The 26,384-nt window shown below is 49.8% G+C and overlaps 1 protein-coding gene across 1 annotated transcript in view; it reads left to right on the forward strand.

Annotated features, from left to right (window-relative positions):
• The first annotated feature begins 1,604 nt into the window (after positions 1–1,604).
• Ky (kyphoscoliosis peptidase) overlaps positions 1,605–26,384 on the forward strand; it is a 37,788-nt gene continuing 13,008 nt past the window's right edge. Inside the window, exons 1-8 of the mRNA XM_059267084.1 lie at positions 1,605–1,741; positions 4,663–4,725; positions 8,417–8,479; positions 17,175–17,249; positions 19,229–19,291; positions 21,250–21,332; positions 22,534–22,642; positions 23,727–23,844. Of these exons, the coding sequence (XP_059123067.1) occupies positions 1,606–1,741; positions 4,663–4,725; positions 8,417–8,479; positions 17,175–17,249; positions 19,229–19,291; positions 21,250–21,332; positions 22,534–22,642; positions 23,727–23,844 (710 nt within the window). The 5' untranslated portion in view covers position 1,605. The remainder of the gene's footprint in view (positions 1,742–4,662; positions 4,726–8,416; positions 8,480–17,174; positions 17,250–19,228; positions 19,292–21,249; positions 21,333–22,533; positions 22,643–23,726; positions 23,845–26,384) is intronic.

Below are 26,384 nucleotides of genomic sequence, written 5' to 3' on the forward strand. Positions count from 1 at the left end.
TGTGTGTGTTGACACACATATAATCAGGAACAGGACTCACTTTCGCAGAATGAAACCTGCCTTGAGCATCGTCTATCTCCCCTGTCCATCAAGAGACTCAGCTGTCTAGCACACCAGCTCAGCATTGTTGGAAGCTGATGACAGACACCCAGTTGAAGAGGGGGCAGCGGTGACCCAGTGGGGCATCAGCCTTCATACACACCAAACTGTGAGCCACAGACATTGGGGAAAGACCTTCAAATTCTGAGGGTGTGTCTGTACGCTCCCCACTGCACTCCACCTGTGTTTTTTCCCTCCCTTTAGAATGGGATAAGGATGACAGCTCTCATTTGCAGACCACTTACTGTGTGCCAGGAACCTTCCAGGAATGTCATTCTTACAGAAGCCCTGTGAGGCTTTTTATTACCCCAAAGATACCCTGGTGGCGAGAAAATGGAGGGAAATGGCTGGTCTAAGGTCACATGGCTAGCAAGAGGTGGCACTTCAGCTGGAACACGGCTTGTATGATAGTGGCCATTGCGAGGACAAGGTGAAGAGCCCTCAGGAGCCATGTACCAAGGCAGGGTTACAGAGCAAGACCTTCCTGCAGAGGTGGCATCTATCACGTGTAGAAACACAAATTAGGGAATTGTCTCCCACCTGGTTGAAGCACAGTTCCGAAGGCTCCCAGGCAGAAGCCCATGTAAACACTCCTCAGACCTCCAGCCAAACACCCTGTCGCTGTTGGCTGGGCAGGGCAGGCCTGGCTAAAAATAGAAGAGGTTCTCAGGTCCAATTCCCTAACAACCACAGGCAGCTCCCAGTTCCCTGGCCTCTTCTCTCTCTCCTCTCTCTTTCTCTCTCTCTTTCTTCCTCCTCTTCTTCTTCCTCCTCCTCCTTTCTTCCCCTCAGGCAAGAGCTAGTCTTCCTGAAGGAACTGACATTTTTAAGACCTCCATCTCAGGCAAAATACGATTGTTAGTTTGATGCCCAGCGGACATGACCCATGAAACAGCCATCAGTGGGAGATGGGGGCCTCATCATAGCACCTCAGCCTATGAAAAGAACTATCAACGTCCATAGCCCACCCAAGGGAACAAAGGGGTCAAGGCTAAAAGCGTGGCCAACATCTGCACACCCTGCGATTCAGCCTTCAGCTCCTTGTCTTCCTTTTCCAAAACTAAACCAGCTCTGATGTGAAGTTTCAGGGTTGGCCAGTGGCTTTTCTTGGATGGTGGAGATGAAGCAGCACCCAGCCCAGCTGAAGGGAGAACGTTGCTGGAGCCCAGGGCCTGCCTGCACTGCCTCTGCACGGGGAGGGAGGGTCAGAAAGCCTGCAAAGTGTGGCCTGGGTGCAGTTCAGGGCCCGGCCCGGGGATTTCCTTTCAAAGGTGACTTAGAGGCACTTCAGGAGGGTAGCGCCCTCCCGGGCGGGTCCTAATGGTAAATTTGGCAGAGTCAGCGAAACGCGGCTCCGGGCGGACCTGGCGGCGGCGGCGGGGCAGCGCCCTCTCCCGCGCCCTCGCCCTCTCCCGCGCCAGGCAGCGGCGAGCACGGGGCCATTTGCAGCGCAGGCAGCCTCGCGAGCAGCCGCGGCGCCGAGAGGGCCGGGAGGGAGGCGGCACCATGGAGCTGAAGAAGGACAGCAATGCCGTGGCCATCGACATGCTGCTCATCGTGCACTCCGAGAAGCGGCGCGCGGCCCAAGCCACGAACTTGGACTCTCAGGCGGACCCGGGCGCGCTGCTGCAAAACGGAGGAGGTAAAGCGCGCCTGGCCCAGGTCCTCGGGATCCCGGGGCACCTCAGCCACCAAGCCCCGGGGTCTGCCCGCCGGGGGGCGCCCCGAACGAGACCAGCCCAACCCTCTCCCCCCACCGCTGCTTGTGCCTGGGCGCCACAGCACCGGTGTCCCTTGGCAACGCGCAGCGCAGTACTTGTCCCAGGTTGACTCCCCATGCAGGCCTATGGGTGCTCTGTCATATCGGAAGCCCGATTCCTCCCGTTATTCCCTGAGGGATGCAAAACACGTTGGAAAACGCTCTGCAGGAAGAAGTCAGGGCTTTAGACTGATCACATGTAGCAGAGGCCTAGTTCCCACGCAGCATGCTGCACTCCATAGAGCACCAGGGACCCCCCAGGATCTTTGTATTGAGTCAGAGATAACCCAGAGCCTCAGTTTCCCTTCTTGCGCCTCTCTTCCAGCCTCCAACAAATATAAGACATGAATGGGTAAAGGGAACATGGGCTGGGGTGTGGTGGAATGGGGTTTGAAGTCTCCTGACCACACTTGAATTTAGCTTCAATTTTACTTGTTCTGCAGACTTGATGGGAAAAACGAAAACCTCCAAGTGAGTGCTTACAGGGTGATTGCGGAAGGCCGGATCCGCCCGCCTCTATTCACCATAGACACAGCTTCATTAAGAGTATAAATGGTGACAAATGGAGGTTCAGGAAATCCCTGATAAGTGTGGGGGCCTCATGGTGCTGGTCTTGGAGGAAGCCTCCGAGGCTGATTTAAGGGTCTCCGAGGCTAACCCTCCCTTAGGAGAGATGCATGATAGCAATGCAGAGAAAGATGGCCGCTGCCTCCGACTCTCCCTGCAGTCCTGGAGTTCCTTGGGACCCCTCCTGCTGCTCTGTCTTGGCTTTTCTGCCCACAAAGCCACACCACCCACTGTCCATCCACCTGCCCTCCTAGGAGAGTGGCTCTGTGGACAGCCTCGACCCACCAGCCCCACAGGCACGCTTCGGGGGAGAAGGGCTAGAGAGTTGAGAGTGTCCTTAGCAGTTGGTGTTTAGTAGACTAGACTATGGGGACAGGAGCTGTTTAGGGTAATCGAGTCTCTAGTTCTTTGTGCTGCTCCTGGGAGAAAGGGGTAAGACCCACTTAGGGTCCTTAGAGGAGAAAGAAAATGTCCTAGGCTTCTTGATGGAAATGAGATGGCTGCTGTCGCATGTAACACAATCCAGAAGACCGCTCCCCGTGTGCAGCGAGTGAGGCCCAGTTCCAAGTCAGGGTAGTCCCCACTGCCCAGTAGAGTCCCTTTGCATCATATCTGTCCTAAAGTCACCAGAGAGTATAGAGAGAAGCCCTGAAGTGTTGGGTATCAAAACTGCCCTGCAGGTACCCAAAGCCTATGAAAAACGCCCTCGACTCCAGATCAGTATACATACTTTGGCCCTGACTCGGGAGTGAAGTGCCTCTACTTGAAAGGCATTGGTATTTTTCAACAAACATTTTCCCAGTTAAGGTTTCTTGAAGATGCTGTGCAGTGGAGAGAGCCTCGTCCCCTATTCCACACCAAAGTGGGAAGGGGGGACCGTGTATAGTCTTCAAGGTCTGCGCCCATGGAAACCCTAGGCTGTACTGACCAGTGTGCATCCACACTTTGGGACACAGCCCGATGAAGAAAAGTACTAAGTCACACTACTTGTTCGGAGGCCTTGCGCAAATGTACAAGAACACAAAAGGGCCCTGGGTCAGAAGAGATGTCTTTCAGGTATCTCTTCCTATCCCCAGCAAGCTAGTTCCCCTCTGAGGAGCAGCTGAAGGAAGGCCTGAGCCCTGCATCAGAAGAGAACAAAGCTCAATTATTGTTACAAGGCAGACACGGTGGCCTTGTGGCAGAGAAGAGTCAGAGGGATACAAAGGCGAGGAGAGTCCCTGGGGATTTAGGCTGCAAGGCTGGCAGAATCTCTCTTCTTTTCTCTGGGATTCCAGAATTTTCCCACCTATTTCCTTAAAACAGTACTTCCCACGAAGCAGACTGTGGGGAGACTGTTGTGGAAAAGATCGGGGGAGCGGGGAGACTGAGGAAGACTTGGGGGCTTCTGAGTGGGTGAAAGGTTAGAGAGCCAGACTAGAGACTGAGCTTCTGGGAACCCTGCCATCAGGTGTGCCACAGAGCTTGTCTTGTAATGCCACCTCTGCAGCCACCGAGGTACATCAGACACTCTTCCCACACCAGAAATTTGTTTATATGGCAGTGGTCCCCACTGCCTGGACATACATCACTTCTGTGTCAGGAACTCGGCCTCCCAACTAGCATTTCCGGGCACTGCCAGGGAGAACGCTTCCCTTTCCTTCTGACTGAATCGTCACCAGAGCGGAGCACAGGTGCATCGGACGGGCCATGGCTAGACCACAGGTGCATCGGACGGGCCATGGCTAGACCACAGGTGCATCAGACGGGCCATGGCTAGACCATCCAGGCCCAAACTCTAGCTGCGAGGGAGGCTGGGAAAGTAGGCAGCTGTCCCTTTCCACTCCCACAGGGACAGGCAGTCTTTGTTCCATGCTCTCTCGCCGCACTTCAAGACTCCTCACATACAGAAATGGGCAGGCCAAACAGAAAACAATGCTTTCGTATTTATGTGTTGGAGATATGGGAATGGGTATTGGGCATCTGTATAGCAAAAATTCCTTCTGGAAAATCCTGATAGCCAATCCCATCATCACTAATAACTGTCATTCTAACATTTTAAAAATATTTTTAGTTTAGGAGTTGCGTCCATTTCCTCAAACGTGTCACATTCAAGGGCAGCCTATCTCAAATCCTGAGAGAACAGGTTCCCAGCAGCCTTGTTTAAGACAGATGGGTCTGTAAGTGGTACGGTGGTGCATGGCACTCGCCCTAGGGCTCCCTGCACAAAGAGCCTCACGCCAGTCCTTATCTCGCAGGATTCCAAGGTGTCAGAAACGGAATCCGGAAATGGCAAGAACTGGAAAGAAACGGCTTTCAGGGTAAATCTCTTTTCCTTTCTATTGTCTGTTCAGTCTCTACAGTTCAATTCCTTGACAAATAACTGGAAGAGTTGGGTTGTGTTCACTGGGAAATTGGCCCTAACATCTAATCAGTGAGCAAACATGGCTGCTTGTGGCTCAGCCAGGCCTTTAGGCCACTGTGAGCCTGGGAAGCGGTCCCTGGCATCAGGGATCCTGCTTTTCTGGAGGCTGAAGCTGGGGAACAAAGCGGGCTGGCTGGGCTATCGGAGAGAACTTAGCTTCGCTTGGGGTAGTGAGGGTTGTGTGTGTTCCCACCAGAGGCAGGGTTGTGTGTGTGTTCCCACCAGAGGCAGGGTTGTGTGTGTGTGTTCCCACCAGAGGCAGGGTTGTGTGTGTGTGTTCCCACCAGAGGCAGGGTTGTTCATGTCACAAAGACTACCCAGCTTTAAAATGTTTTTTGTTTGTTTGTTTTTGTTTTTTCTGAACAGACTAGGATACTGGTCTGCCTATCAAGTAATAATTTGAGGCCTGGGCAGAGCCATTCAAGGGTGCTATAGACCCCTGCCCTGGGCTCTAGAATATAATAAAAAGTTCATTTCCAAGGCCTCTTCTCTCTGGGTCCAGGCTGTGCTCTTTCCTGATGGCCCAGAACCTCTCTGGAACATGAAGGATGGGCCAAATATAGTGGGCCTTGTTTTGTGTTCCTCTGAGATTGATTTCCCCGGCTTTGAAGTCAGGGGCGAGGGGGACCATCAATGGTGATGTGCATGATGGGAACACAGAATTCTAACAGGACTCAGAGCTCCACTCCAGACAGTGGTTAGGGAGCTCCATCAGACCCCAGCCATGTGAACCATGGAATCAAATGTGTGAGCCTCTACAAATAGGGACACAAGAGTACAACTGACTAAGAGGGAATAACTCTGCTTTGCCAGGCCTCAGACAATGGCAAAAAAGAAAATCAAAAACCAAACACTCCACTCACCCATGTTTATTCCTTCAACAACTATCTCTAGCATTTACTTTGTGCCAGGCACAAGTTTAAGTGCTGGAGATTAAACAGTTAACAAGCGGGTCAAGAACCCTGTCCTTGTGGGACTGTGTTCAAATGATTGCAATTTCCCTGTGTCCCTTGCCTTGTTCATGGGAGGCAGTCATCTTCGAGATGCATACACACCCACTAAGGAACTCATCCTTCTGTGTCCTGGCTAATGGATCCATGCAAAGGTTTGCTTCCTTAACTCAAGCTGCGCTGTAGGGAAAGACTACACTTGGGGTGGTGAAGGTCGACATCCTATCTAGCAAAATTAGGCTGTGGGCCAATGAGAAGCCTAAGAATGAGACTCCAGAAGCTTTCAGCCATAGGAATGACCACTCAGAGCATGTATGTACGCATGCTAGGTCCGTGTGTGAGTACGGGAGTGAGCAGTGAGCCATCGGTGGGTGCAAAGAGTTTAAGTATCCTTGTGTGTTGCAGCTCTCTCTTTCTCTCTTGCCTGGCATGAGTCATCTGGCAACCGTTTTAGGGCCTTTCAGGAAACACTGAAGTCATTCCGCTTTGAGCATCTCACAGTCGGATGGGAGGTTAGTGACAAGATACAACAAAATAGAAAGCAATGTAGTAACTCTCAAGACAGTCACAAAAGACTCTGGTGTTCTTAGTATTAGTCCACAGAGGGTGATTTAAATAGTCTTTGCAAAAAAAAAAAACCCCTCAGGATTGAATATTTGGTATAAATACAGAGCTGCTAAGAGTGTTTATGGAAGTCCTAAATCCAGGAAACATAATGGTTTCGCCATCCCACCAATATGTGTAGTTTTAGTGGACCACTTCATCTACTTTTTAAATGGCGTGCATGCATGGGGGAAATAGACCTGCTTCTTTCCATGTTTTTGGATGCCAGGAGTCAGGACACTAGCGTCGAAACTGACCTTGCTTCATGTGTGCCTTGTTGGTACCCCAGTCACCCAGTCCTGGTAACCAACAGGCCGTCCAGCCCTGGCAGCTGGAGGAACTTCATCTCAGAAGGAAGCGGCCCAGTGGCATGTGCTGACAGAGTGTGCACAAATGTGAGCGAGCATGGTGTTGATCCAAAAGGGCCCATTTGTCCTCTTGTTGCTACTCTGCATACTCCTTGGGCTTGGGTGTTGGGGAGAGGAAGGGTGGGGACCCTGGAACACTCCAAACTTTTGGAAGCAGCAGGTGTTTGGGCTGAGCCACCCGCCTCCATAGCTTGCCCAGCAACGGGCTTCCCCTGCTGTGATTGGCTGCTCTCCTTGGTCCTGGCTGAAATCTGCCTAGCAGCACAGTGTCTGGTGCCCCACAGCAAGAGAGAAACCACTTGTGCAGCCCTGACTATAAATACCCCCCCAGGAGCTGTGCCAGCCAATCACCCTCCTTGAGGATTCCCTTCCCAGCTCCTGTTTCCTCATGGAGGTACAGCCAGCCGTGCCCACAGAAGGCAGCCTGCCTGTCCTCGCCTAAGTGGCCTGGAGCTCTAGCCCAGCAATGCCACATCACCCCATGTTGGCATACAGTGACAGTGGATCTGGCCTCAGCTAGTCAACCGTATTCCGGAAGCCTTGGGGACCCGGCTCAACCTGTTCATGGGAGAAGGCAGGAGAATGAGGGGTCTCCGAGGCAAGTCCCTACTGTGTGGATCCTAAAGCTAGCCCAGCTCAGTGCCTCACCTACCCACCTTGGCCAGCTTCTGCTAGGAACAGGCATGGGAAGCACTGAGTGGCCTAGATGACTGCCTACACTGTGGAGGACAGCAACCCCAGAGATATGCTAGTTCCCAGGCTGAGCCCCTGGTTCCCCTGAATGAGGCTCACAGTAGGCCACATGGAGATGGTGAAGGGTAAGGGGAATGACTGTGCAGGAACTTCCTTCTGCCATAATCCTGGCCCTTCCCCAGATTCTCCCTACCTCCATGAAGAGGAGGTTCAGGGGCTGCCTCAGTAAGGACGGTCCACAGCCACAGAGCAGCCATAAAGCGGAAATGAATGCATGCCTACAAGAGGCAGAAAAGACCACGGGTCCTCATGATGGCCTGTAACAAGAACTAGGCATCTCTCTCCAGCAATCTAACCCTACTGGGGCTCTAAGGACATGTAAATAACCCCAGTGGGTACGGAGAACTCACACATGTTGAGTGTCCTATAATATTGGTGAAACTAAAGCAAACTGAGTTTCCTCCCATCTTCAAGGCTAGAGACAGGCTGCTGCCTTTGCTCCTCAGAAGGAAGAAGGAAGATGAGCTAGGAGTTGGGAAACTTAGAGTCCAAGTACCACGCTGGAACCTCCCAGCCCACTCCACAGAAAGGTGCGGCGATCAGTCAGGCAGCTAGCTGTGTGTGAGAAAGTGTTTTGGAAATTGTGTCCAAAAGTCTGGCGTGGTGGTTTCATAGACCACTGGAGTGAATCCCAGCCTGGGCAGGCTTCTGCTGCAGGGGTGTGCACTTGTGGACTCCCAGGAATATGGTTGTGCTAGCTCACAGATGTGCACACCATGGTAGTATGCTCACAGATGTGCATACCATGGCAGTATGCGTGAGTGTGCACCACTGGACCGGGCCTGTAGATATGTTCAGCCCCCACCAGCATACAATTATCTCAGGTGCAACCAGCTCCCTCTGTCCCCTGACCAGGGAACATTTTACCATGGTCACGGTGGTCACTGACACCTTCTTTGTCATTCTTAAATAGGAAACTTGCCAGAGAAGCAGTGTCTTCAGCCGCCACAGGTCATCACTTCCTATGACAACCAAGGTAAGAGACGCATTGCTAACTGCCATGTCTCCTGTGGCTGTGTGCCTGGCTCTGCTGCCCCAGCCAGAGAGCACAGGGTATGGAGATCAGGCTATAGGGAGCAGCATCCTTTTATCTTCCAGCATCCCAGAGGAAGAACTGAGAAGCTGTGTGGTCCAAGTCTGCCTTTCCCCCAGTCCCCAGTCAAGAAATGAAGCCCCCGAGTCATGGAACCCCATCATTACCAATATCATTGTCACCGCTACAGCTAACACTCACTGAGTGCAAAGCATGTGCCTGGGACTCTGCCAACCCATATACACACTGAACTATCAAAGCAATCCTAACTGGGTGGTAGTCTCACTGCTTTACAGATGAGGAGAGCAAGGCTTAGGATGGTTATCCAGCAAGAGTCAAGGCCAGCTCTCTGGTACCCTACCCTCCAACCCCAGCAAGGTCTCAGCCGTTACCCTTCACACGGCTGGAAACTGATCTCCCACTGGCTCACAGTATCCAAGTCCTCCCATGTCCTGAATCACAAAGGTTCCATGACCTCTGCTGAAGCCGAGTCTACTGAAACATGCCCCTTAGTGCTGAGTCTGCTGCAGCAAGGTGAAGCACCCTGGTCCTTCCTTGAGAGTCCTCGCTTTCCCAGTACCGCTCTGGGTGCTTGGAAATGGCAGGCAAGGGCACCACTGGCCAGGCTGAGTCTGCAGTTGTCTGGATCTGAGAAGAACAGGAAATGGAAGTGAGGGTTCCAAAACTATGGCTGGAAGAGAGTCTAATTAGAGGACTCCGCCATGGCTCTTCACCAGATGCCTGGGGGGGGGGGGGGTGTCTCGGGCTCCGCCTAAAGAATTGACTGCCATTGCTGATGCCATAACATAAAAGGAAACTATGCCATGCTACCCAAGGGACGCAGACATGCCGCCTCCTGAAGCACAAGTACCAATGCAGGCCATGCTTTATCTCTGAAGCTGACTTGGCTGCACAAGGCTCATGATGGCGATACCTTGCAGAAAGATCATGAACGGGTGGCCATTCTCTCACGTGTGAAACAAAACCAAGGCTCCTGCCTGCAGAGCCGAGTCCTAGTGAGAGGGAAAGACTGAAGGAAAAATTAAAGCAGGAGGGATGGTGGGGGCAGAGCCGTAGATCAGTCTCCTGTAGCCCATTGGCTAAGAACAGCAAGAAGATTTTTGCCTTAAGCTTCTGGGAGTCCAAAGTCCGAAGTCAGCTCCCCTGGGTAAAAGGCAGGTGTCAGCAGGCTGGAGCCTTTGAAGCTCTGGGAGGGAATCCATTCCTTGGCTCCTGCTCCAACAGGCTGCCAGCATTCCTTAGCTTTATGACTGTGTCGTTCCAGTCTCTGCTTCCATTATCACATCAACTTCTCTCCTTATAAGTAGGCAGTTCTCCCTCTTATAAAGTTTTATGTGGTCACATTCAAGGCCCAACCAGAGAGCCCAGAATAATCACTCTGAGATCTATAGTCATGGCACATCTGCAAAATCTCCCTTGCAGTCAGAGCTCCTGCATAGATATCCTGAAAATGCATGATAAGAACAATTGTAAACAGAATAGATGGGGCTGGGGCGTAGCTTAGTGCTTCGACTAGCATGCATGAGGATTTTTGGTCTGATCTCCAGCATCCTCCCACCCTTGACCCCGAGAAAAGAAAAAAAAGAACAAGTGAGCCATAACTGAGACATCTCATTTAATGAGAAAAGAGGGAGTGGAGAAAATGCAAGGACATAGGGGTTGGGGGAGAGCTTTTAGCCGGGAGCCATGGCACGAAGGCACCACCAGGCTGGCATGTGTCTGGTGGGTGTGGAGAGTGAGTGGCTGTGGCCAAGGGAAAGAGGAAAACGCCATTAAGGGGAAGGCCCTGTCAGCCCCACAACAGCTTTCTTGGAAGTACAGTCACAGCATAGACCCGAGGCAGAACACGAGGTGTGTGCCCGATGTGAAGCTAGGTGCCTTTCATGGCTCCTCATTTCTTCCCCTCAGCCACAATCTGTGGAAAGTTACCATCTCTCAAAAGTGAAATCCACTTTATGGATGGAAAACTAGAGAAACTGAGGCACAGAGACATCCAAACATCTTGCCTCAAGTTATGCAACTAGATAGAACGAGTCAGACACAGGAGTTGAACATGTCTGTCTACCTCTCAAAGCCAAGAGGGCATAACTTCTGTACCACACTGCCCCCCAAAGGACAGGGACCTCTCTAGTAGGTTGAATACAACTTCCCTGTCCTACCCCAGTAAGAAATCCAAGGCTCTGGTTCAGAATAGTTCAGTTTTTCCCCTCCTCAGTAACTTGTTCAGTGGTAGATTGTATACAGTGGGTGGTACAAAGCACCTTGGAAACATGGATCTTAGTACAAAGGGGCTCTGGAAGATGGCTCACAGTGGGCATGTGAGTTGAATGACAGGAAGGAGATTGCTAGGAGACACTGTGACTTCAGGCCCTCAGGGCTGTGGCTGAGGAGTCGGTTTTGAAATCACACCCATTATGCTTGTTCCCAGCTTGTATAGCTGACCGATCACCAACTACTACATCCTGGATGCATTCAGCATGTGTCTTTTAAGATGTAGCTGTGCATGGTTCGTTTGAGAGTGCCGTTAAGATGATGAATGCTTTAACTAGGATAAAACTGTATGTCCACGCTGTAAGTGTATCAGCATGTATAAAAAGACTCTTTAAGTCAATGGTGCCGAGTGTCTAACATAAGTCCTGAGATGACTCCACACATCTGTCTACCACCGTGTGCGTGCATACTCACACCCATGCACACATGCTCGCCTGGCAGTATTTGTTAATTGATCGATGCTCCAGGCAACCACTTCCAATCAGTCAGAGTTAATGAACAACACAAAACCCACTTGCCATGCCCACATTAGGTATTCTGAGTAAATTAAGCCTTTAGACAAATACCGATTGAAACCAGGAGCCATTAGGAGAGGTGTCATGTGGGAAATGTCACCTGACTGGGTAAATGGCAAGCCCAGGACAGTACCCACATAGACTTGGTACCCTGTATGCATCTCTGCTTTTAAGAGAGAAAGGAAGGAGACTCAGCAGTGTTTAGAAAAGGACCAGCCGGGAAGCCACTTCATAGGGCTAGCAAGAAATAATCCCTAAAATGCTTTCACTAAATGACCAAGTTTGCAGTTTCAGAAGATTATTTGGATGGCAAATGAATTGCTGGGGAAGGGTGCATTGAGGGAGGCTAGCCAGGCCACCTGAAGTCCCAGGAGGGATCTTGTCAGTTGTTTGGGGTTTAAGGTCGGTTGCTTGGTGGTCAAGGTCAGTGTGACGGGCATCTGCTTGTGATTTAGCTGATTTGAATTTTACCCTAGACCATGCCTCTCTATGATGAGAGTTGAGACAGGTTAATGCTTTTTATTAAAATCTGAGTTTTATTTGATCTAAAAGTGAGGTTGGTGCACTGTCTTCCTCTCTAGTGAATGCTGTCCAACTAGACACAGGGTGAGGACCCCAGGTCATTTCTAGGGTATCCAAGGATGTCTCTCAATCTCTGGAGGAGCACATGACTCCAGAATGTGGGTGAAACTTGACTGCATTTGGAATAAAACAGCAGCACAGCCTGGGGACGGCCAGGTCCTGGGCAGGACATAGAGTGAAGATTTGCAGGGAGGAGAGAGGGGGTCGAAATGGTGACAGAAAGAGCTGCTGGGCTACAGCTCCCCCATCAATATGAGGCCACCTCCCTGTCAGCCCCAGGAAGGCCACAACAGTGGTTTCTTTCTCAGCCTCGTCATTCTTAACAAAGAAACATGGCTGAGTGGGGAGTGGCTGGATGTACCTAAATTAGGAGAAATATGAGGGATGGGGTTCATTGTTGAGCCACATGCCAGCAAGCTGTTCACCTTCACAGCTCCTTTAAGGTTACAGAGGTCATTTCAGCCCAGCAATCTCCAAACTGGGTTTGGGGGGAAAAAAACCCACACTGGTCAGAAAGACCCATTTATTGTGGGTCTGAAAGCATTTTGGGTTACAACCCACAAAAGAGCGTGTGGGGGAGCGGTTCACACTTCATCTTTCCCAAAGCATCTTGTGGCCACACATCACTTTGGAAAACACTTCAGAAAGAGTTGCAGGAGAAAATGAAGAGGCCACGTTGACCAGGCCTGCAAGGGGACTACGCTGTGGATGATAGTGGCACCAATCCTCTGATCAGAATGGACTGGTGCCCTGAATTCTGAAATACCCAGCATCTTCGTCACAAGCTCACAGGGCTGGTGTTCACTGGCAGTGAATGTGCTAGATACTACACTTGAAGATGAATGTGGGGCTAGAGATGGCTTGGAGGTTAAGAGCATTTGTTCCACAATCATGAGGGCTAGAGTTCAGATCACGGCACCCACTGTAACAAGCAGGCATCCTCTCAAATGCCTGTAACCCAGCTCCGAGACTGGCAGAGACCAGAGGCTCTCTGGGACTTGCTGCCTTCCAGCCTAGCTGAAACACAAGCCCCAGGTTCAGAGAGAGGCCCTGCCTCAAAGAAATAGGTGGAGAGAGATAAAGGACATCCGATGTCCTCTTTAGACCTTTGTACACACACACATACATGCACATACACATACACACACAGAGATACACACATTAGCTAACTGATTAGTTAATTAATAATTAAATATTTTAAGTGAATATTAAGCCTTGTTGGTCTAGGGAGAACACATTCTATTTTTTGTCTCTTTGGCATGCAAAATAGGTTTTAAGAGCACATAAGAAAATCAATATTGTTTTTCTACAAAAGAAAATAATTGCAATATATTTAACAAAGGATTAATAAAAGGAACTCTTTCTTACAAAATCATTGAGGCAAACATAGTAAATGTATATATATATGTATATATATGTATGTATGTATGTATGTATAGTCAGCACACAAAATACAAATTTACATAGCAAATAAATATAAAAAACCCTCTACACTAAAAATTAAAGAAATACATAAAACAATAAGGTACCCTTCGTTAATAAAAATTTAAAGAATTTATGAAAGCAGGTGCCAGTGAGCTTAGCAGACATGTTTGTGTTATCCACCACCACGGGGCTCAGCTGCTAGCAGCACTGGTACCTTCCAAGCCTGCAGGTCTGCCGGACGATCACTGTCCACGCCATCCCCAGCTGATCTGGGCTCTTGGCTGGGCCGGAGCATGTGCTGGCTGTCAGCTGGTGGGCTGGCTGGAGACCAGATGGTTTCAGATAGCCTCACCTGAGCAGCCCTGCTCTGCTCCCTGTGGTCTCTCACGCACAGTCTTGTGCACACGCAGCACTCTGGCAGGGATGCCAAGAGTGCAAGCAAGCATTGCAAAGCCTCTCCAGGGCTAAACTCAAACCTCGAATCGCAGCACGGCTTCTGCCACAGGCTAATTGGCCGTGCTAACTCTTGAGGTCCGCCCACATTGGGGAAAAGACAAAGTGTGAGCAATTTTGCAATCAACCACAGCGAGAATGCAGGGGTGGATAAAGCATCACCCCCCCCCCATTGGTGGAGTCATAAACCAAGGAACCATTTGTGGGAAAGTTGGCCAGTGTCAAATAAAAGCCTTACAAAATCCCCATTCTCTTCAAGTGTTGAAGAATTCACTCACAGGAACTGATTTGAAAAGTGTTAAAGATGTCTTTAACTGTTCACCACATCGTTGTTTATCATAGCAAAGCACTTGGGAAATGCAGGGTATCCACCACACACAGGGAGTCTTAGTGAATGCTCTATGAACATGTGACATGACGTGTATTCCACTACCTTCCACTACCAGAGAATGGGTGACATTCTCTACAGCACCACAAAGGCCATGCCAGCTGATGGTGCCATTTAATACTTCTCTACAGTGGCTGATTTCCATTTTATCAGTCCCTTCAGTCACTGAGAGCAGAGTGCTGAAGCCTCTGACTGTAATGTATATTTGTCCATTCTTCTTTATAATTCTGTGTGTTTTACTTCACGCACTTTAAACCTTTGTATTCAGGTGAATATGTATTTAACATCGTCACATCTTGATAAGCTAACTTTTTTTTTCACTCCTTTATAATACTTCTCTATCTCTGATGTTTTCCTGGCTCTGAGTGGGTCTCCTACTGAGCAAATAACTTGGTCTTGGATTCACTGTATCTGAAAATGTCTTTATTTCATTCTCACGTGATATTTTTATTGGATAGAGACAGTTAATTCCTTTCAGAATTTTTTAAAGATTCCATATCCTTCTGACATCGCTTCTGATGAGACACCTGTAGCGATTCGATATGTAATGTATCACTTACCCTCAGAGTTTTCAGGGAGTTTTTCTGGCAGTGATGTGATTACATCATGTCTGGACTTGGAGCTCCTTTTATTTATCATGTTTGGGACACATTAAACTTGAGTCCATATGCTGTGGGATGGTCTGTATGTCAAGTGTGTTGCTGATTGGTCAATAAATAAATCACTGATTGGCCAGTGGCTAGGCAGGAAGGATAGGCGGGACAAGGAGGAGAATAAAGCTGGAAAGTGGAAGGCTGAGTCAGAGAGACACTGCCAGCCGCTGTAAGAACAGTTAGCAAGAAGCCTGCCACAGCCATACAGTTTGTAAGCAATATAAGTCTCTGTGTTTACTTGGTCGGGTCTGAGCAGCTGTGGGACTGGCAGGTGAGAGAGATTTGTCCTGACTTTGGGCCAGGCAGGAAAACTCTAGCTATATCCATACGTGTGTCTTTTGTCAAGTTTGAGTAGTTTGTTATTTCTTCAGATACTTTTCTGTCCACGATTGAGATGCCAGTGCCATGAACAATAGACTTCTAACTATGGTCCTCTGGTCCCTCAAGTGCTCTTGGCTTTCCTGTTATTCAGAGTGGACCCTGTGTACTCTTCTCTGGGTCTCTCCTTTGTTGCAGAGAACATTGTAACTGTCTTCTATTTCAGTGTGAAAATCTTCACTTGGTTCTTTACATCTTCTGTTTCTTTGCTGAGTTTTGTGTCTTTCCATTTATTTCAGAATGTTTTACCCTTACATTTCATAGCATGGCTTTTGTGTTGTTTTAACATCTTTGAGTTAAATGTGGGTTGTCATGGGACTCACATTAGTTAGTATCTCTTCTTTCTCAAATTGAGACCTTCACAGGTGTTCTGCTGAGTAGTTTTGCGTGGTGGCTTTTGCAGGGCCTGCTGTCTGTGTGAGCCATGCAGTGGCCTTTACAGGGCCTGCTGTCTGTGTGAGCCATGCAGTGGCCTTTACAGGGCCTGCTGTCTATGTGAGCCATGCAGTGGTCTTTACAGGGCCTGCTGTCTGTGTGAGCCATGCAGTGGCCTTTACAGGGCCTGCTGTCTGTGTGAGCTATGCAGTGGTCTTTGCAGGGCCTGTCTGCCTGCCTGCGCCATACTGTGGCCAGTTCAGAGTGAGGACATTGGTCTTCCCCAGCGTTTAGTATTCAGACTATGGTATAGTGCATGGGGTGAGACCTGTGATGTACAGCTCAGAGGTGATCATGGGAGCTTATCTGTAACTTTAGGGAATTACACCCTGCAGTCTGCCTTTATCACCTACTTCCTATTCCTCTGGCCGAAAAGCTGGAGCTTTGGTCTTTTCATTCTGTCATATACTTTTTATAACTGTGTCTGGGAACATTCAGCAGGAGAGATAGAGAGGGAGGGAAGGAGGGGGGGAAGGAGGAAGGGAGGGAGGGAAAGAGAGACAGAGAGATAAAGAGATAGACACACAGAGAGAGAGACAGAGAGAGAGAGAGAGAGAGAGAGAGAGAGAGAGAGAGAGAGAGAGAGAGACTGACTATGCACGCTATGTATGCCTGGCCATTAACCTCACAGCTGCTCATTTACTTGTTTATGGGCTGAATCAGGAGAATATAGGATAAGGGAAAACACAGCACAGGATGTCCCAACTCCCTGTGACAATTAGGGGTCCCCGTTCTCCTTCTTTGAGTAGAAACTGATTTTTTTTTCTTCTCTTTTTCATCCACTGTGCACTTCTGGGTTGGGGATGCCTTTGACCAACTATAGGAGACGGCAGAGGGAGAAGGAGAAGGCTAAACTCCATACTGAGTCTCACGCCATGTCTTGGGGTTTCTATTGCTGTGAAGACACACCATGACCACAGCAAGTCTTATGAAGGAAAGCATTTAATAGGGGTGGCTGGCTTACATTTCAGGGGTTTAGTCTATTATCATCACGGCAGGAAGCATGGCAGCATGCAGCAGACATGGTGCTGAAGGAGAAGGAGCAGAGTTCTACATCTTGTAGGCAACAGGAAGTGGTCTATCTCACTGGGCATGGCTTGAGCATATGAGACCTCAAAGCCCACCTCCACACTGACACACTTCCTCCAACAAGACCACACCTACTCCAACAAAGCCACACCTCCTAGTAGTGCCACTCCCTTTGGGGGCCATTTTCTTTCAAACCACCACACACCCTGATCATTGCCTCTCCACCCCACCCCCATTCTTTTGAATCACTGACTTTCCCAGGATCTGCAGGTGTTTTTTCCTATGTATTCTATTTAAGGTGATGGCTGCATTAGAAGGAGTAGAGAGTGATTGTGTTCCTTGTTTGAGTTATTCTGAAAGTCCCGTATTATCCGCATAGTCAACAGAAAGATCTAAAATGAAGCACGTTCTGGTGTTTCAACATCTGTCATGAGTGGTGTGCCCTTCCTGGCAGCATTTGGTTAAAGATGTCACCTTCCCCTTTGCAGGTACTCAGCTGACTGTAGAAATCCACCCCCAAGATGCCATGCCCCAGCTGCTCAAGAAGTTCTCTTTGGCGAAACGTACGTATGTGTATAGGGGTGCTCAATAGAGGGCTGGCAGGGAGAGTGAGTGAGTCAGATTCCAGCCTGGATATCTTCTGAAAAAAAAAATCAAAGAAGGGCTTGAGCCTACAGCCTGGGAAAAGCATGACTGTCCTATCCATGTCCATTGCTTTGGTTCCCCTTCTTATTGCTGTGACCACCTGACAAGAATCAACTTGAGGGAAGAAGGATTGATTTGGGCTCCTCGTTTGAGAAGACACAGCCCACAGTGACAGAGAAGACTTGGCAGCAGGAAGCTCCATGATGGCGGGAGTGTGCAGCTGGACTCCTTGCCGCCGCCTCGCACGGTAGTCAAACAGGAAGCAGAAAGCAGACAGGAAGTAGAACTAGGCTAGAGAGGCTCAAGACCCGCCCACCAGTTACCCACTTCCTCCAGAGAGGCGTCACCTCCTAAAGTTTCTACATCCTTCCCAAACTGAAATCTGGGGTCCAGGTGTCCACACACGTCTATGGGAACATTTCACAGTCAACGCACAACCAAGCCCTGCTGTTCCGTGTCTCCGCCATGAGGCCCAGGCGATGTGACATGTCACCAAGGGTGCATTCCCTCACCAGACTGGTGCTACCAGTGCTTTAAGATGCCATCTCTGGACTGCCCAAATCGTGGCATGCACAGTGCTAATTACTTTCCATGCCTCGGCTTTGTGGCCTTTACATGTAGATGCTAGTATTTGCCCCATGTTTTTCAAGCCAGCCAAGTGGGGCTTGGAAAGGAGATTTGACTGTACAAGAAAGCTACCTAACCAAGAGAGAAAAACTCAGGTCCAAATCTGAAGCCAAATGTGGCAGTTGTCAGTATGTGTAGGCAGGCAGGAACAGGGTGACCCTCCATCCCTGCTCTGTCTTCACCCCGGCCTGCCTCTTGGGCTGATGGGGACCTCATGAGAAAAGGGGGGGGAGGCCTGCAAGAGCAGCCAAACTCAAGTCCCTCCCATGTCCACTCAATGAACCAAAACCTCCCTAGGCTATCCTGGCAATCCTCAGCCATCAGGGCCCCAGGAAGGCAGTCTGGCATGGCTCTGGATTCCACTGTGTGGTTTCACTTAACCTTCTTTTGGATTTTTTTTTCATATAGAAAAGGAAGATAAGAAGTAAATCTCCCTTGCAGGATTGGTCTAAGTTCCCAGTAAAGTGCTAGCTACTCTGAACCTGTCATTCCATCTGAAGATGGGGGAGGAAGGGGGGAGTCCAAGGAAAAACAAGAACCTATTTCTGGGAATGGCAAGCACCTTCTCAACTTTCAGTTCTTATATTTACAGCCTTAAGTGGCTTCTAGGGGCATAAGACACCTGCCTTGGTGAGCCCACCCCCAACCTCACATGGCTTCATTAGAGACGGCGTCTTCCTGGCCTGGCTTGGAACCAGCAGCAAAAGCTCCTTTGCTTCTTCCCCAGAGACTCTCCTGTTGGCTGCCTTAACCATTCCACCTTAACCTCCCAGAATTCACAGCATCAGGCCATTTCCTCTGAGGGATACATGACCTTCTGGGTCCTGAGGTCCATACACATTTCCTTCTGTGCCTCTATTATCATTCTTAACCCATAGTCAGTTCTTGTCTTGGGGTGATCTGGAAGGAGCTGGTTTGTACTCTAGTGTCTGCAGCTATGTCCCGAGATGGCAGAATGTGGAGGAGGGGTGGACCACTGGACCACAGCTCCATGTGGGCCTGAGGAAGGGTAGAAAGCACTGAGATCAAAGACCACTTGGTTCGCCTCAAGGACCATAGATCCCTTTCCTGTCCTTCAGTCCCTGTTTCCAGCTGCTCCTCTGCCCCAGCGGGCCTCATGGAAGATCCGGGCATGATGCAGTGGTGGGTGGGGATGGGGATGTGAGGGAAAGCGTGACGCGGTTGGGCAGCCAGGACCGCCACCTAGAGAATGGGCAGAGCTTGCTTTTCTGTTCCTTCTGAAGTATCTCTGACCTTTGGGCTATTACAGGTTTACAAGGTGACAAAAATGGAAACATGAGACCCCGGCAGCCTGGAAGGAAAGATGCCCATGGTGAGTCCCAGGCCTTCTTGGGGCCTCTGGAGAAAGCAGTGAGTTGGTCTCATGGTTCAGTCTCAAGTCAATTGGTACTGGCTGACTGGGACATCAAGTGTCTGAAACAATCTGTGAATTGGGAGAAAGAGTGTCACGATTGACTAGTAATGTCTGCCATGGACACAGGTGTAGAAGGAAAAGCTGTATTGTCAGATGTCATCCCAATGCTAAACATTAACCCCTTCTGATTACAGAACAGTCCACTACAGGGGACACTCAAATCAGAATTCAGAGGGATGAGAATTGGGAGCTGGAAATGTAGCTCAGGTGGTAGGGTGCCTACCTAGCATGCATGAAACTCGGGGTTCAGTCCTCAGAACCAGATCAACTGGGTATGCTGACATACTCCTGTAATCCTAGCACTCGGAGGTGGAGGCAGGAAGATCAGAAGTTCAAGGTCACCCTCTGCTACACAGAGAAAACAAGCCTGAACTAGAGACCCTGTCTCCAAAAGAAAAAGAAGAAAAAAAAATGTTAACCTTAGATGAAAGACTTGGAATATAGCTCAGTGGTAGAAAGCCTACCTACCATGTGCAAGGTTCTGGGTTCAATCCCCACCGTCACAAAAAAATGCAAATAATTAAATAAAATGGGTGTCAAATGTCCATAAATGGGGATCATGTGAGTAGCAGGTTAAGGCAGAGAAACACTGAATGAGGTGATAGGAGGTGATAGGCGGTCTAGCCTGGAATTCTGCTTTTTCCTCTAATTTGTTTTCTCTAGGCCTCAGTTTCCCCCTTGGTAGGCCAGATGCCATCTATGGCTCCATGCACATCTGCCTATTGTGCTTTAGAATTTGAATAAGTTAATTAACGCTACTGGTGTTTTAAATGTCTTCATACAAAATCCTATTTTCCTATTTGAATCTTACATAATCTGCTCAGAAGGTAGGTTTAATGAGGCATGAATCATCGTGGGTATTTTGAATATAAAATATCAAATATTGTAAAAATGGAACCAGGGAAGGAGGAACTAATACAATAGAATTTTTAACCCCATTTTAGAAATGCCATCCTCAACAGGAGCAAGGAAGAGCTAAACTGAGTGGGAGCCTGTGTGGCGTGAAAGTCCACTCGACACCCACTTGTCACTCTGGTGCTGCTGTCGGGCAGTGATGGGAGCCACCTGATGAGAACTCTGAAAAGCAGGGCGCTCAGCAGGAGCTGGCCAGTTATCCCCCTTCTGGTGGGGGTGGCTGCCTTTGGACCACACTACCTGGGTCCATGGTTACCTGCATTAAGATATTCCAGCTCCAACTCCATGGGTAAACATGAGCCCAGATGATGTCAGCCCCCGAGTCCCAGATCCACCTCCCAACACTGACTGAGGCTCTCCTGTGTCCAGTGGGAAAGCCTAGGTAGATGCTGGCCATAAACCAACATCAGTGTTCAGTTTTTTCTCTTCCTTTCTCCTTGTGGCCTGATTCCTACACAAGGAGCCTCCTATGGGACCCAAGTGGCCAGTTTTGCCAGGCTTTCTTATACCCAGCATGCCTTGAGGTACCTTACAGCAAGCACATGGCCATGGGAACCCTCTCTGATTGAGAATGCCAGGGTCCAGCAACACTGCTTAAATGTTTCTTACAGAAAGTATAAAAAAAAAAAAAAAACCTAAGTATCAGAGAGAAAGATTCCATCAGTAATTACCTGGTCACAACTGTGTTAGCCAAGGTCTTTAGTGCTGAATCTTCAGGGTCTTCAAAATAGTCTCAAGTGTGGATCTTCTAGATGACTGTAGGGGTCATCACAGTTCCCAAACCCCTTTGTCCAAAGGAACCCTTCTAGAAGGTACGGCTCTCAGAATGAGTGTTTCAGTGTGAGAAAGGTCAGCCACGGGTCCTCTGAGGCATCACAAGGCTTGGGCTCCCAGCCCTCCTCAGTGGGTCCCCTGCTCACCTGGTTTCCCTGTGTTTCCAGCCTACCCCTGGGACAGGTCCAGCTTGAAATCCATGCCCCTGGACCTGCGGCACTTTGAGAAACTTGATGCCTCTGCCTCACAGGTAGGAGAACTGGCCCCCTAGCTAAGGGCCCCAAGGGTGACTTAGCATTCCCTAAGTCAGGATAATCAACCTAGCTCCAGGCCCCTCTTGAACATACCTGGAGTAAACCAGATGGCTAGCCGAGGACTGTCCTTTCACAGCGTACATTTGTTCCTTTCCTGTGGCTGTGATGGAATAACTGACAAGAGGCAGGTCGATGGAGGAAGGGTTTGCTTGGGCTCATAGTTCAAGGAGTTATGGTCCATCGGGGCAGGGAGGGCACTGGCATTGCGAGCATGGGGTGGCTAGACACATTGCAACCCCAGGCAGGAAGAGAACAGACATGAAACAGAGCTGGCCATAAAACCTGCCCTCCAATGACCTACTTCCTCCAGCAAGACTCTGCCTCCTAAAAGTCCCACAACCTGGGAACCACCATCTGGGGACCAAGGGTTCAGATACCTGAGCCTAGGGAGGACATTTCATGTTTAAACCACAACAGTGTGAGTGAAGAACAGAAGGCCAAAGGGTTGTGTTTAAATGCACAGGAGGTGTCTCAGTTCCTTTTCTGTTGCTGTGATAAAACACCATGACCAAAAGCACCTTGGGGAGAAAAGGGTTTATTTCATCTTAAAACTTGTAGTCCATCATCCAGGGACAGCGGGGCAGGAACTCAAAGCCGGCAGCCGAGAAGCAGGAGCTGATGCGGAGGGCATGGAGAACACTGCTTACTGGCTTGCTCCCCATGGCTCGCTCGGCTTGCTTTCTTGTAGCAACCAGGACCACCAGCCCAGAGGTGGCACTGCCCACGGAAAGCTGGGTCCTCCCACATCAATCATCAGTTAAGAAAATGCACCCCAAGCTTGTCCATAGGCCAGTCTGGTAGGGGTATTTTCTCAGTCAAGGTTTCCTCTTCCCAAATGATTCTAGCTTGTGTCAAGTTAACATAAAACAGGCCAGCACAGATGTGTTTTAGTAAATATTAAGCATGACCACAGGCTGTTATAGCTACCCAGATGCCCACCTGGCTGGCCCCAAAAAAGCTGAGATGTCTCTAGGGCCTGAGATTCAACTGGCCAGCACATTTACCCCCAAACAGCCTCTGCCCTCCTGGGCTCTGCTCCAGCTTCCAGCCTGGGGGAAGAGTGACTGGCCATAGGGGGCAGATGTTAGACTCTCACACTCCCCAGGCCCCAATGAACTCTGCTCTTTCTGCTCACAGGTGACAGTCAAGAGTGGCCTAGATGAGCTGGTGAGTGACTTGCTCCAGGAAGCCCACAGCGATCTGGAAAGGGTCCGAGCCATCTGGATATGGATCTGCCACCACATAGGTACACCACCAGGGGGCAGCACTGAGCCCCCCCCCCAGACTCCTGTTTCTGTTGTCTGCTCAGCATGGGGAGTGAGTTAGGTCAGAGAGAAGGGTTCCCTAGGGCCTGAAGTAACCAAAGACTAACAAAGGAAGATAAATCTACCCTGCAGACCTGGGTCTTCACCCTGAAGCTGCCTTCCCTGGGTCTTGGATTCCTGGTGAGCCTGTTCTACAAAGAGAACCTGGGAAAGGCCATCTCCAGGAAAGGTGGCCTCAGGCTGGGGACAGCACAGCTGTCTGAAGAGCATTAACAACACCAGAAGGTCCTAAAACAGTGCCAGGAAGGGCAGGTGCTCACCTCCCTGCCTCCCGATGTCACACCATGTCCTCGGCCACTGGCTTCCACCTACTCCCGAGGTTTTCAGAGCCCTTGCAGGGACCTAGGCCTGAGCAGCTGGCCACAGCTCTCCATAGGACAGACTTGGGACTCTCACCAGGTCCTGACAAGCCACAGAGGGGGCTAGCAAGGGCCTGCTACCCCTTGCGGAGGCCTTCAAATGGGAGGATGGTGACCCATCAAGTAAGTGTCAAACTTAGTCCTTTGACATAAAGAACAGCCCGTGTTCCGCCCTGATTCCCTGAGGCTCTTTTGTCCTCCAGGTACAGCTTAGAAAATGTACTCACCTACCCAAGGTCTGAACCTGAGGGAGGCTGCTGCCTCCTCCTCTACACCACCATTAGCCTTTTTTATTTTTTTCAAATAAGGTCTTATTATGCAGCCCTGACTAGTCTGGAACTCTCTATGTAGACCAGGCTGGCCTTGAACTCACAGAGATCAGCCCACCTCTGCCTTCTGAGTGTTGGGATTAAAGGTGTTCACTGTGAGGGCCTGGTGGTCCTCCTTTTTGCCCCCTACACCAAAGCTGACATGTCCCCTCTCTGGCTAGGTTGGGGTTCTGTTCCCATTCACGCCACTGTTTCCTCCTGAGTGCAGCGGACGGTGGAGGCCATGCCGTGGGCTCTGTGGCTTTCCCTTCCTCTCTAAGCCGGCCTCAGCCACCTGGGAGCCCTGTGTGCCCACAGCCTCTTCCTCTGTCCCCCAGAGTACGACATGGAGGCCGCCCAGGAGAAGGACCGCCAAGCCTTCAAACCCACTGACATCCTGAGGACCCAGAAGACCAACTGTGATGGCTACGCTGGCCTCTTCGAACGGATGTGCAGGTATGAAAGGCTGCCTGTGATAGGCTGGAGTCCCGGGGCTGTCACCCGACTTCGTCCTTCTTCTTCTTCTGAAGTCCTCTGTGCCTCTGCCCCCGTGCCAGGCCTGGAGCTTGAGTTTGCAAACTCTGCTTAGGAATCCAAGTGAGTCCTGAAAAGGTCAATTTCTCCCTTTTTAACACCAGTGTAATTGACTTTGGACCATCTGCCGGGCTTCGCCATGCATTAACATAATGGCAGATGAATGCACAGAGATAATTTGGTTATAAAAGGCCCCTTTTCTGCCTTCTCCCTTCACTCTACAGCTGAAGGTTAAAAGAATGGCAGGTTTGGAAGCAAGAGGACAGTGGCTGCTGATACCGGAGGGACTGTGAAAGGCTGTCCTTTGGGGTCGGGGAGGGACCGCTACACGAGGATACCAAAAGTCTGCCTGGAGTGACCCATTGGTAGGAAAGCTTGGTGCCCAGGTGGTGGTTCTCTGTCCTTGGGCCCCCTTCTCAGAGCTATGGGCTGGGCATATGGCACAGCCGCAGGCCTAAGAGAGAAAATGGACCACGCTACTTTCCAGTATCTTCTAGACAGTCTCAAGGCTGGAGGGGCCATACTGATCCCTACATCGCCCTCTGCTCCCTTTTCTGAAGTCTCCTGTGTTCCTCTAGGGAACAAGCAGGAAGTCCTGGGGGTCACCAGCAAGTCCCCTCCCCAGAAAGCGAGTGAATGGCCGTGTCTCCTAACTTGTGTGTGTTATATATATCAGGCTTTCGTTTCATAGCTTTTTATTTTGGGTGATGCTGAGGAATCGAATCCAGGGCTTTTCCCAGGGAAAGCAAATAATCTACCACTAACCTCTTATGGTGTCTGAAACAGAGTCTAGCAGTGTAGCTCAGGCTGGCTTTGAACTTGCTGTGTGGCCCAGGCTGGCCTAAGTGCTGGGATTATATGAATACCTCAACTGTTCTGATAATAACTTAAAAAAAAAAAAAACACTACTATATTTATTTACACTCTATCTCGAGGTGGGGGGGCACATATACATGCCATAGCATTTATGTGAAGATCAGAGGTCAACTTTCAGGAGTCAGTTCTCTCCTTGTAACACAGGGTATTGAACTCAGGTCATCGGGCTTGGTAGCAAGCACTTTTTTTTACCCACTGAGCCCTCTTGCCAGCCCACTAGTAACTTTTTTTGAATTTTAAAAAAAAAAATTGCTCACTGTACAATAATCTGCAAAACTGTACAAAACAAAGAAAACTAAGTGGCCCTGAATCCTCCACCTGGTGGTCGCAATAGCGACATCCTTGTCCCTTCCCAGGCTTGTTCTCAGCATAGTTGTTCTCTGGGCCCCCTTCTGCCTGTGTCTTTCTCCCTCCCTTTCTGCCTCTCCGTGAACACCCGGCTCTGAATTGCCCACACAGTAGGCCCTCAATAGGCATTTACAGAGTGACGAGGAGAGGCGGGATGCGCCTGGCAGACGTGTGTGTTTTCTTCTAAATAACAGAACCCCACCAGGATGCTTTCAGCGCCCGCCTGGCATGTTTCAGAATGTGGTTGTTTTCATAGGAATTTGTAGATTTGAAAACAGTTGGGGTTTTGTTTTTAATTTATTCATCCTTTCACAATTTCATACATACAGGATGTACTTTGATTGGATCTCCCCATGGTCCTCTCCTATCCTCCTCCCCCTCCCTCAAACTGAACCCCTTCTTCCCTACAGGCCCCCCTCCTACTTTCCCATCTTTAGGGGCCACTGTATCTAATTAGGGTTGTCTGCGTGAGTGGGAGTTACCTAGTTAAACAAGGGCAATTGACCACTGAAAAACAGAACTCTCCCTCCCCCAGCAACCATTAACCATTAACCATTACCTATAGCTTCTCAGAGAGGGGTGGGGCCTCATGAGCTCCTCCCCCAGCCTTGATGGACATGGCAGGGGCCGTTCCAGCAGAGGAATGGGCCCTACTCCTGCAGGTAGCCGAGCTGCTGAGCGTCCTGACAAGCACCTCTGTGTTTCACCAAAGCCTCGGGGCTCACTGTAGAAGTGCTTCTTGTACAGTCAGAAAGACCTGGTTTCCCATCCCTGACTGACCACTCACGGGTTTTCCGGGCCTCGGTTTCCTCATCTGTGTGGCAACAGTAGGACAGTTGGGAAGAGGGAACGTGGCATTTGGAGGTGTCGCTCAGCTGACTTTGGAATTGCTGTGTTTTGTTTTGTTTTTTTTTAAACTTGCCCTGTCTTTCCTAAGCACAGGAGCATTTTTGCGGAACTTTCCTGCAGACTCTGCCAGCCCACCCACATAGATTCAGAAAACTGACGCTTGTCTTGATTGAAACTGTCAGCTCTCAGACCTGGTCCAGATGCTTAACGATGGCCACATCCTGCCCTGCAGCTGATCATTAAAATACACCCCAACATTTTACATCAGTTAAAGACTCAACTGAGCAGTGACCATGCACAAAACCCCTTGCACTGGGGGGATGCTTAACAATAGCTCCCAGTTCTGTGAATCCCTTAACTGTTACTTTAAAGACCACTAACCCACCCAT

Source organism: Peromyscus eremicus, chromosome 7, assembly GCF_949786415.1.
Source record: "Peromyscus eremicus chromosome 7, PerEre_H2_v1, whole genome shotgun sequence".
NCBI lineage: Eukaryota > Metazoa > Chordata > Mammalia > Rodentia > Cricetidae > Peromyscus > Peromyscus eremicus.